The sequence below is a fragment of the Chelon labrosus genome (assembly GCF_963514085.1).
Source record: "Chelon labrosus genome assembly, chromosome: 12".
Lineage (NCBI taxonomy): Eukaryota > Metazoa > Chordata > Actinopteri > Mugiliformes > Mugilidae > Chelon > Chelon labrosus.
In genome coordinates this window covers 9,508,337-9,519,960 of record NC_140345.1, presented here as the reverse complement: position 1 = coordinate 9,519,960, position 11,624 = coordinate 9,508,337, and the positions used below count along the sequence as shown (strand labels likewise).

The 11,624-nt window shown below is 40.8% G+C and overlaps 2 protein-coding genes across 2 annotated transcripts; one reads left to right on the top strand and one right to left on the bottom strand.

Moving 5' to 3' along the window:
• Nucleotides 1–646: 646 nt before the first annotated feature.
• josd2 (Josephin domain containing 2) lies at nt 647–3,943 on the bottom strand. Its single transcript, XM_084556844.1, has 5 exons — nt 3,686–3,943; nt 3,314–3,442; nt 1,563–1,688; nt 1,005–1,199; nt 647–787 (listed from the first exon to the last, which is right to left on the bottom strand). Exons 2-5 carry the CDS (start codon nt 3,433–3,435, stop codon nt 676–678), a joined length of 555 nt encoding a protein of 184 aa, XP_084412970.1. The 5' UTR covers nt 3,436–3,442; nt 3,686–3,943; the 3' UTR covers nt 647–675.
• Nucleotides 3,944–5,853: 1,910 nt separating this feature from the next.
• On the top strand, nt 5,854–10,794 carry ube2s (ubiquitin-conjugating enzyme E2S). Its single transcript, XM_084556168.1, has 4 exons — nt 5,854–6,440; nt 7,114–7,261; nt 8,843–9,033; nt 9,121–10,794. The coding sequence occupies exons 1-4, from the start codon at nt 6,438–6,440 to the stop codon at nt 9,484–9,486; spliced, it is 708 nt and encodes a 235-aa protein (XP_084412294.1). The 5' UTR covers nt 5,854–6,437; the 3' UTR covers nt 9,487–10,794.
• Nucleotides 10,795–11,624: the final 830 nt, after the last annotated feature.

Below are 11,624 nucleotides of genomic sequence, written 5' to 3'. Positions count from 1 at the left end.
AGGTGATGCCTATGTGGTACCTGTGCCCGTGTGGGTACAAACAAAAGACGAACGGCGCTAACAATTCTAACTCTGCAGTGCATAGAAGGTTAACAACAAGACGGCGCAGCTTCATGAGTGATACATTTGACGTGACCATCGTGACCAATGATCCACGTCTGAGAAGATGATACTGTATGTGTCAAGTCAGCTCGACCACTATCATCATGATGTTATTTTAGTAAACAAAGTAGTCCAAAAATGATCCTGTAGATGTTTTCATGCACAACGCTGTCTGCAAACTTTCCAACCGAAACAGTGAACAGTTCCGTCATATGTCACAACTTAAGTGTTGTCGAAATAGCTCACATTCTCCTCAAACTTGCAACTTGATTAGCTTAGATGCTCCTTCCCAGTGTTAAAACAAAAGCATCAGGAGTAGGGCAGACGATGCAGACACAGGTCGTATCAGAGCAAAAGCTTTTACAGCCGTTAAAATAACACAGTTCTTCATTTAAGGAGTAAACGCCCGCCTCTGCTTCTCTTTGGAATTTCCTCTGTGTGTAGGTATTTAATGTATTTTAGTGCATTCCCTGAAGAAATTTCTGAAATGTCTATTTAAAAGTAAAAACGTCTGTCATTTTTCCCAGAGGAGTGTTTTCCATGCTATGCAAGGGAACGTCTCGAACCAAAGCATCACTTCTTGGAGTTGTCGGCGTTCAGCCATGATCCGTCCTCCTCCACCTCCCGTCGGACAACCAGGAGCATCTCTGCCACATCCTGAGAAAGCTGTTCGCTGAGAAACGTGCTGAAAGAGAGGCAAGAGAAAAGGTTAGAGGGACACAGACAGTGGGCATGTTACTAGAGGACCACAAGCACAAAGAATGAAGTAACGCCCATGTGACCGCTCATATGGAGTGACTCACTGAGTGGGACAGGGTTCAAGCAGCAACACAAATGCCACGTTTTGATCTAATTCAGAGCAGGCCCACTCACACTCACACATTACATGGCTTTATTCTTACCGTAGTTCTGCTTCTCCCCCAATGCAGACAGGACTCTTCAGTTTGGAGTCCAGGTTGTAGTACTGTCCATTAACTTGCCGAACTGCTAGCCAGTGCCGCCGCCGGAGTGGGAGGGACACGATCCCCAGTGATACTCGTGATGGGACATTGAGAATAAAGCCTTGGACCTTTGACATGCATAGGCTCTGAACCGTCCTGTATTTTTTAAAAGGGGTACAGAAAGAAAGTGTTAAACTAAAGTGCCACTATTTCAGGGGACTTTTCATGATGAGAGACCTCAACCTATTTTCACCGCACTTTTACTGACTTCCTAGATTAACCAAAATAAAGTCCTCATTTTTATTTGTAGCACGGGACGGTTAAGAGTGTGAGTAAAAATGAATCTTACAATACATTGCTGCAGGTCTTGGGGTTGCAATGCATGACTAGCTACTGTTAAAGATGTCTGCTATTGTGCAGAAATGGGTCTGTCTGTGAGTCTACAAATATGTCTTTATCCACTGATTAATCTGCAGAAGGGCTTGGAGCTGATGAAGTAAATGTTGGTGTCTCCCTCACCTGCGTTTGTCCCACCAGACTGCAGCCAGTTCCCTACTTTGTAGTGCCGCCATGATGACGTTGACGTCATAGTTCCCCGTCCCTAACACTGACCGATGTGGATTCACCACGCACTGTGGAGCCAGCCTGCAGAGAGTGAAAGACATAGTATTTCTCTATCATGAGAGGTCAACTTCACATGTGGCAGTGAGTTCCATTTTAAGTTTTGCCATCAGCAGGAAAGACTCCGAACTCTGAGGACTCTACCAGAAACATCATCTGTTGTTTCTCCTGCACACAAGTATCTCCATCTGGGCATGAGCCCAAACAACAACAATAGCGCTTTAAATGGACTGCATATTTCTAGTCAGTACTGCCCCTCATTCAAATAAAGGTTATTTGTTTGTCAAAAGCCACCAGGATCATGACTCATCCAGTATCATGTTCGATTAAGTTAATGGCTGAAGACGTAAACAAGAGCCCCGCTTAACAAGATATGTGCTGCGCAAGAAAGCCCCACAGCTCTTTCCCCTGAAGATTAATGTTATATTTAATGACAGCGTATTCGTGGGGGTACCTGGGGTGTGGAATACAGTAAATATCTAGAGATCATTGTCTGCTGACAAACCAAATCTACTAATTTCTTTTTATGTAAAGATTTTGAATTTATATCTTTATTAGACAAGGTACACTACCACAGGGACAACATCAGGAAATATGGGAGAACAAACGTCCCTGCACAGAATCAACCAGAGACGCTTGCGGTTTTACAATAACTTGACAAATCATTAGGTACACTAGCGAAAACAAATGGATTCCAATATAACAGCTCTGCACTAAAGTTTTCATTTAAACGGGTTAAGAAAGGTGGTAATTCAACAATGTTATCATTCTGGAGGATGGGGTTTGTGGCGCTGTTTAACACAAAGGTGTATCTGTCGTCGAGCCTAGCCCACAGATGCTGATTTTTCTATTAGGTCAGAAACATGTGCTAATACAACACAATGCAGTTCAATAGTACTGCAAACCTCATGCTCCAAAATGAAATGCTGAATCAACAGCTCTCTCAGTTATTTTAAACAAATCCCGAACACCATATCCTTCATGAAATGAAAGATTTAGTGCAGGACTTTTAAATTGGAATGCATTTATTCTCACTAGTGAACATAATGTTCTGGCAAATGAGATTGTGTTTGCATTCCCACTCAAAGCCCGATAAACAGCCATAAAAAAGTATTATGGCTGTTTCTGAAACGATGTTAAGCTATGAACTCTGACAGAAACACAGGGCTGACTATAAAAGCAGAATAAGGAAAGACTTTTTTTTTTCTTTTTCTTTTCCAGGATGTGTTCACAATCCCAAAGGTGTTTGCCAGGGACAAAATCAACACCGGAATCCACTATTTCCACAAACATTTGCTCTGCAAGCCTGGGTGCGTGGCCAGCAGTGTTTGAGGATAACATTAGACTGGATTTAATTTGGCAAACAGTTTATTATTATGGGCAGACTGAAAAGGTGGCAAGTGCAGGAGCTCAAACACTTATTTTATATGAGCTGCATTACAGGATAAAATAATAATAAGAGTGGGGACACAGTAACGAGCTGAGAGCATATGGAAAGGGCTAATATTCATCCAATGGGCAGACAACATAGCAGCGCTCCTGCTTTATTAAGAGGTTCGTAAATAGCCATTCTTGTTTCAAAACAGCACTTTATCTCCACTAGTCGAAGCTACATGGAAACACACAGAGATGCTACAATGTGCCCATACCGTTTGCAGATGTCGTCCGCTGTCTCCTTGGTAAACACCCGCTCCTGGAGCACGTTGTTGAGTGCGTGAATCGCGCACAGCTCCAATCGTTGCTTCTCGTGAAACACCTCTCCTTCGCTCATACTAAAGCTGCCCACACACAGACACACCAAAATAATCACCAAACAGCAACCAAACGTTACAGCTGTCTATCTAGCTCGCTAGCTTAGCAAACCATTCAAGCTAGCGATAACTTACACCGTTAGCATTCAGTTACGGAGGCTAAACTGTAACAACCCGCTGATTATACTCTTTATATGGCCGCTGACAGTTTCAAACACAGCGGCGAAGTGAAGTACGGGTAATAAACAATATGGAAATTAAGCCACTGACCTGCTGATAAAGCAATTCCCCGTGAAAATGATGCTGGAGTCTGACAGCTACATCCAGAAACCGGAAGAAGAGTCGTCTGTTTTTGTTGTGATGTTGTTTTTGTTATTGTTGTTGTTGAGCAACAGTCACGTGGGTTTATGATGATCACAGCAGCACTGGACGACCGGTTGGTCTGACAGCGATTCTGCTGAACTAATTTGAAATAAAATAAACGTTATTCTCAACTTTCTCTCGGTTTAACCACGCTGCAGCTGTCAACCTACCAGCAAGATCTGATAACTGTGAAGCTGTGTTGAAGCTCCCCCTAGTGCTCAGTCTGGGTAATGAGGATAGTGGTGGCATTTGGATTAATAGAAAAAAAAATAGTAGTATTACGTTTAGTTTCCAGTTAAATAGGTATTTAAGCAACACAGATGCTATTGAAGCTGCACTTCATCCCTCACACACCTGGATATGAGTCCCATCACAGACTCATATCCAAGTGCATGAGGGATGAAGTGCAGCTCCAGACTGATCACATCCCAGTCAGTGCATTCAGAACAGTCCCAGAACCCTGAAACAGTTCCTTCCGGCTATGTCCTTATTTGCTTTTTAGATGGCTTGCTTCTAGTTAGAAGTGGTCTCCATGCTGGAATTGGGTCCAGCAATTCAATGTTTTTCATCACTCTGTTGCACTTAAAAATCCGACCTCCGTGAAACATAGTGCAATATCCTTATACAACGTGTAATATTTGTATGGCTTCACCAATCTTTCTAGTTTAGAATTGAACAGGAAAAAAACAGAAATGTATTCAACTGTAGATATAACACAGCTGAACCATGAAGGAAAACTGGAATGCAAGACTGTTGTATTGCACTGCTAGATATGCATTTCAGTGTGTAATAATAAACTCTCAGTGAAACCTCATACCACGTTTTCCCCCGCAGTTTAAAATCAAACAAACTGCATCCAAACAAAATTAAAGTACGTAAGTGTCTGTAACATAACTTAATCAATGCAAATATCAGGATTAATAAATTCATTTTTTCCTGCATATATGAGTCCCTAACCTGAGTCAATGCATACCCCCTGACCATTAGACTATTAAGCAACCCCCTCAGTTAGAGTCAGATTCAGATTTAATTTTATTTGTCGTGTGCAAGATTAATACAGGGTTAACAGTGCAATGAAATGTTGTGGACAAGAGAACTGGTCAGCTCAGCCATAAACAGTGAGAGCAAAACCAAAACAACAGTTTAATACTAAAGTTGTAGCACAAGACTTACAGAATTTACAGCATCAAATTTGAATTGGCAAAGGTGACAAGTTAAAGTGGCAGTCATGTTGCACATTGTAGTATACTGTCAGACAGGGTGTGTGTTCAGTGTCCAGAGAATAGTCTATTGTGAGTTGAGGAGTCTGATGGAGTGGTGTTAGAAACTGTCCTTTTGGAGTCTTTTGGTGCGTGTAGCCAGGCTCCTGTACCATCTGCCAGAAGGTAATATGGAGAACAGTCTGCGTGAAGGGTGGCTGTATACTTATTATGCTCTGTGCCTTCCGTAGGCACCTTTTCTGATAAATATCCTGAATGGATGTGAGTTTCCAGTGATACCTATCCAGTGATAGGTGTGTGTCCACTTCCCTGTTGTCTCCTGTAGTCCACAAAATCAGCCATTATTGTTTGCAATAGGATGTTGTGCCCCCCAGCTGATTACCAGTGAAAGGATTGTTTTTATTTCTGCAATTAGAATTTGTTGTCTTGTTGTTTTCTTTTTTCCATTCATGATATAGGTGTCAGTTATGCTGCTGTTCTTGGGAATAAATCTCCTAGTCATTTTGAGCTTACTCCTAGCATCTCCCAGCAACATTCACGACCACAGAGGAAAGAAAGTCTCAGACATTATTGTAATATACTTTTTTAAAATTTACTTTCATGCTCTCCTTGTTGTACTTCCAAATAAAGTACACTAAATTAAGAAGAATTAGCGTTCAGGTTATGTGGGTACATAACATTACAGCAATCAACATACCTTTCTACCCATTTGGCAAGAAAACATCTTGATTTACCGTGAATGTTTTCATTATGTGGTGAAACCAGCTGTTTGCACAACTGGAGGAAACTGGTGCTATGTTAACCTAATGAAAATGTTAGCCCCCCATTGCTTTGTGGTTTTAAATTTTTTTCTGTGATTTAGCCACTCATGTACATGTCTATCTTGTTCTTCTCTCTTGAACAGTGTCTGGCTGTTTTGGTAACATTTCGCATGGAGCTGCTCAGTTTTTATTTCAAAAACTACCAATCAAACATCATTTTCTTCTCTCTCTCCCTAGATAGATGTGTTAAGTAGTAAATATTGCTCTTGTAACTTGCGTTTTCTTATTGTATTTCACATTTTAGAAGCGTTATCAGTATTGATTGGGGGTGTGAGTTTTTTAAACGGACCTATGGCTGACCAGAATCAGTCACATTTTTGACTTTGCGTAACTGATAGGCCTTCTGAATGTGACGTGTATACCTCGGTGTGCCGTGATTGGTTAAGGGTTTCTAACGTCGAACGTCACGAAGATGCCCATTGGTCGGTGGTAGTAGGTTAAACCGAGGATCGTATTTTTGTTCCTGTGTCAACGTAAAGAAGAAAAGAACCGTAGCCAGAGAGACCCGGCTAAGTTTCCAATCAAAGATAGTTTTTTTTTTCAAACGTTCACAGAAAAGGCTCATTATATCTGACACCGGCCACACACCCGCCACTCCTGCAGATCTCCTTTTTGAAGATGGTAAGACGAATGACCGAGCTTGTTGCTAACGGCTAGCAGGAGTAGCTGCTAGCTTGAGCCGATATTTAGCCGTCGAGTAATTTTTTTCTATTTAATTGGGGTTGCGTATATTTACTGGGACGTCTCGTGTTTATTTGTATACACTCTCTATATTTGAATAATTTAATACATACTTTTTTATAATAAACGCAGTATCTCAAATTTGAAAGCCACCGAACAGCTTTAACATTAGCTGATTGAAGCTAGGCTAGTAATGCTAACGGTAACGTAAAGTTACTCATCGGCTGGATCCTCAAGGACTGTTACAGTTACCTTGCTATTAATGTTTTGTAATATGGCTCTCTTTATTCTGCTAATGCCGGATAAACTCATGTTGAATAAATCAAATTGAAACTTGGTTGCTTTTTGTGAGGCTACAACTTTGTAGTTCACCCAGAACAACTACAGGTTTGTTTTAGCTCGTTACTGTTAAAATTATTAGCAATATAATGAATGTAAATTAATGTACATAAGCCAGAGGAAAAGATGGAGGCTTGTAAGTGATGCTGACGGTGGATTTTCCTCAACTTTATGTCTATCACTGTAAAAAAAAAATCTACTTTAAAGTATCCCTGATGTTGACCTGTATTTTGTTCTTAATAAGGTTCCTCTTAATTGTTATTTCTCTCCTCAGAACTCCAATGTGGAGAATTTGCCCCCTCATGTTCTTCGCTTGGTCTACAAAGAGGTTTCAGCTTTAGCCGCAGACCCGCCTGAGGGCATCAAGATTTACCCCAGTGAGGAGGACATAACTGAACTTCACACAGCCATCGAAGGACCTGGTGAGGACTGCAGGTTTTAAAGAAAACACACGGTTTCTGTCTGCGCATGATTAGTTAGTTATATTGCGTCACTGTCCACAGCAAAATCTGAAACCTTTCTCAAAATGAATTAGTTGAAATGTCAAATGCAGAACATGCCTTTTGACATTTCATTTACTGGACATGCACACTGGTAGAGGCATGATTTTAAAGTGCTCTCCAAAAAGGCCTCTCTTATCTTACTTCCATTCTCCGAGATCAAATGTTCACTATGTGACCATAAATACAACATACTTAAAAATTCATCCTGGTACGTCTATGTCCTTGACAGTGGCTCTCAAAGCTTTGAGAGAAAAACTGCCGCCAAGCTGTTCCTTAAAGATTTCATTTTATTTTATAAAAGTAAAACCTTATTTGTTTTGCAAAACCAATAACTACCGCAAACAAAGCACCACTTAGAGCTGGATAGTTTTAACAAAATAAATAACTAGCGAACAAACTAAATGTCTTAAATAGCTCTGAACACTACTTAGACTTTGGTTTAGGTTTGTGGCAGTCATAAAATGAATACAAATACCCTACAGACTACAAAAAATCCGATCCATTTAAGAAAATTAAACAAATTGCTTCCACTCACAAGTAACTAATGTGTAAATTCAACTAAAAAAATATTTGGTGAGAAAATAACCAAAGAAATACGTGCCTTTTTTATTCCATTTTTTTCTAGCACTGGCTAACTATGTATTCCTAATTACAGCTGTATTTGTTGCATCGGCTCCATATTTGCAGCATAGAGCGCATTAGCTGCCCCGTCGATGCACGTTTAGTAGAATAGATTGATAATATAATGCTGTCAAGAGAGATTCTGCTTGATGACTAACCTTTTATCATCATCTTATGATAATGGCAGCGCTTGCCTGTTAACCTCCCCCGAGTGATGGCTAAGCTGAGACAGGTAGCTGGTCCGTGATGTTAAGGTGGTTTGTGGTTTGCTGCCCATGTTTAAAGACTGAAATACGACACTGGCCTCATGAAACTTTACATGATCTAGTTTGCACATTAGGGTAACAACTTCTTAAGATGATGCAGGGAAGCATAAGTTTTACCGTGTATAAACTAATCTTTTTATGGATTATTTTTTGGGTTTTGTGGGTTCTCCTTCTGTCATGTGAGACACATAACCCACTTCAACCACAGACAGCATCCATGCTATCGTGTCATTATGCGCTCATAGCTTCAGACCTTGTTATTTTTAAGTAGGCCTTGAAGAACCAGACACTTATCGGCATTTGTAACACCTCCACAGATCGCCTTCTCTGCGTCATTTTCAATTATAATCTTTATGCTTCACTGTATTTAAAGATTATTTGTTTCACATAATGTATGCATTATTATTATTATTATTATTATTAAGAAAAGGGCAGATATTCAGCATATATAACAGTTTAGTTTAGTAGTCTATAACAGACCAGAATTTAACATTTTCTATGTTTTTGTCAGTTGATTCAGTTGCAGCTCAGTGCCCCTCTTATTTTTTTATGGATCAAGTTTGGCATGGCCAGGACATATTGTTCATGTGATGAATTCTTTATACTTTGACAGAGGGAACTCCGTTTGCTGGTGGCATTTTCCGAATGCGTCTGGTCCTCGGGAAGGACTTCCCTGCTGTTCCACCCAAGGGGTATTTCCTGACCAAGATTTTTCACCCCAACGTGGGCCACAAGGGAGAGATCTGTGTCAACGTGCTGAAGAGGGACTGGAAGGCAGAACTCGGCCTCCGACATGTCTTACTTGTAAGGTGGACCGATTGCTCTTTGATGTTCAGCTGTGTTATGTCTACGGTTTAATACATTTCTGTTTTTTCCTGCACTTCCCTACAGACAATCAAGTGTCTTCTCATACATCCGAATCCGGAATCGGCTCTAAATGAAGAGGCCGGGCGTTTGCTGTTAGAGGACTATGCAGAATACGAGTCTCGCGCCCGTCTCCTCACAGAGATCCACGCAATGGGTGGGCCCGGCGGTACGTCTGGAGCACCTCAGGACCCTAATGACGGCCCACAGCCGAAGAAGCACGCGGGTGACCCCATGAAGAGAGCAGGACCCAGCGCTGCAGCTGTACCTGCCACTCTGGGTAATGGAGCTAACGGAGCCAGTACCACCAACAGCAATAGCAACAGTAGTAGTACTAATAATGTAGCAGGGAAAAAGAAAGCAGATAAAAAGCGTGCATTGAGGCGACTTTAATACCTCTCTGTGTGTGTGTGTGTGTGTTGTACGTGTGTGTGCGTGCGAGAGTGTAAATATAAATATTGAAGTGTGCTGACAAAGTTCTTGTTCCCTTTTTCTGACTCTTTCTACCCTCAGTCCAGACTGTCCACTTTGTACTCTTACCACCACTTTTGTCATGCCACCATTTTGACTTGTTGGCATTACAGATTTGTTAATTATTTCCATACCTAAAGACACTATGAAAAATATTTGTTCTTCCTCAAAAAGAAAGAATACAATTTTACTGCGGAAATCATGCTATCAGCTGTATTTTGTCCTTTTCTGAGTGAATGACACAATAGATTTCACTGTGCAAAATACACAGCCTCTAATTTCTGTCCCTTACTGAGACATACAGTAAGTCCTGTTGTCTCAGACTTGACATCAGTGTTTCTTGGTAAATGCTACTGTGGCGGTACTGTGTACTGCACAGTGTGGCTCTTTTTTTATTTTTATTTTTTCTAAACCAGGTTTGGTCATGTTTTCAAAATGAGCTTAAATGAAATAATGGAACGAGTCGTAAAAAAAAACAAAAACAAATGATGGTGCATGGTTGACTATTGGAGGAGTAATATTGTTACGATCGTGGTAAAAGTAACATCTCTTAAATTGTATTTTTCATATTGTGATCTGAATGGAGTTAAGGTATGGAAAAAGTTAGCAGTGGGGTATAGGAAGTCTGTCTTTCTTTTTTTTTTTTAAGATTGTTTCACTGTCCAGTATTTTCAAACGTTTTTAATTAACATGTCTTTATTCAGCTGTCTCGTGGTTGTGTGTTAAGGCATAGATCAGTGGCTATAAGGGAACAGGGTAGGTTGCAAGACAACTTTTATAAAAAACCCAAAAAATATCAATCATCTGTTCTCTGTATTAAGCATACTGTGGTGTGACTTGCTTTGACTGCCTCTGCTTCCCTACAGAGCAGTGTGTGCTCTCAAATACCCAGCTCTGGAGACATCAGGAGAAGGAAAAAAAAAAAAATCCACTTTTATAAAAATTTGTCTCTCCACCCGTTGCGCTGGCAGGGTTTCTTGGGCAGGTTTTCTTTCTGTTCTTAATGCACGCGGGGCCTACATTTCCCAAGGAAACACTCTGAAATGCTGTGGGACACTTTGGAAGGAAAAGGTGCCTCTGAAACTCCTGTTGTCGTGCAAACTGTTGGCTGGATATTTTGTGTCCACTTTAAATTATTTAAATTAATAAAACCTTGAAATACGAGAAGTGAAATGAAAAATGATTCCTCTCTGCTCTTTTATTTAATAACTGTTTGAATGCTCAGAACGTATGTGAGGGTGAAGCTTTTTTGTATAATAGCACTTCATTTTGTTTATAGTGGTCTCCTGTTCTGCAGCGATGGAATAACCATTATGAGAAAACGAGTAATTGCATCCACCCCAGCAAACCAGTGAGGGAAAGTGCACCCGATAGAGCGTCATTGGACCATCTAATGAAGGGCTCCACTGGCCTCTGCTGTAGACATGCAGCAGCCCACCCACCTGTGTAGAAATAGCAACCTGCCATGCAGGTAATTATCAGGCCCTTCTTAGACACCTGGGGCTTCACATAACCCTTTACAACTTCCCTGAGCCCCGTTTGGAAGCGCTTACCTCCTTCACCACCTGGTGCACAGCTCTGTTTCATATTCATATTAATGCTAAAACACACACCTTGCTTTTAACTGTAAAACCTACTGATGTAGATGTGTATCTTTGGTGTGTTTTGGGTCAGGTGCTATAGGAACAAATGTTTCTTCCTGTGTCTCATACAGTGTGAATTGTGAATCATCCCGTAGACCTCAATTAATAGAGCAGAATCCTCACTTTACATTTACTTGACATCCTAAACCATATTTCATTCATGAATCCAAACAAGAGTCAAGTCCATCTCTTACATATCTCGCCGTACCTCCGTCCACTCTTTATTTTATTTTTTATTTTTTTAGTGGATTCCCTGCAGCCCCCTTCTCTTCTCACATTTTAAGAAAATCTCTGAATTGTCAGTGTAGGTCTGAGTCTAATTGACAGTTTCGTTCACGCTCCAGTATTAAAGCTTTTGCGCCAATCCTCTCCCCTTCCCCGTTTTCATCGCTTTCATAATTGCCACCAACATAATGA

Coding starts and splice junctions, on each gene's coding strand:
- josd2 (XM_084556844.1), bottom strand. CDS start 3,435: ATGAGCGAAGGAGAGGTGTTTCACGAGAAGCAACGATTGGAGCTGTGC. Junction 1,689..3,313: donor GCGGACGACATCTGCAAACG/GTATGGGCACAT, acceptor CACTCTCTGCAG/GCTGGCTCCACAGTGCGTGG. Junction 788..1,004: donor GGGGGAGAAGCAGAACTACG/GTAAGAATAAAG, acceptor CCTCTCTTTCAG/CACGTTTCTCAGCGAACAGC.
- ube2s (XM_084556168.1), top strand. Junction 7,262..8,842: donor CACAGCCATCGAAGGACCTG/GTGAGGACTGCA, acceptor ATACTTTGACAG/AGGGAACTCCGTTTGCTGGT. Junction 9,034..9,120: donor GCCTCCGACATGTCTTACTT/GTAAGGTGGACC, acceptor ACTTCCCTACAG/ACAATCAAGTGTCTTCTCAT.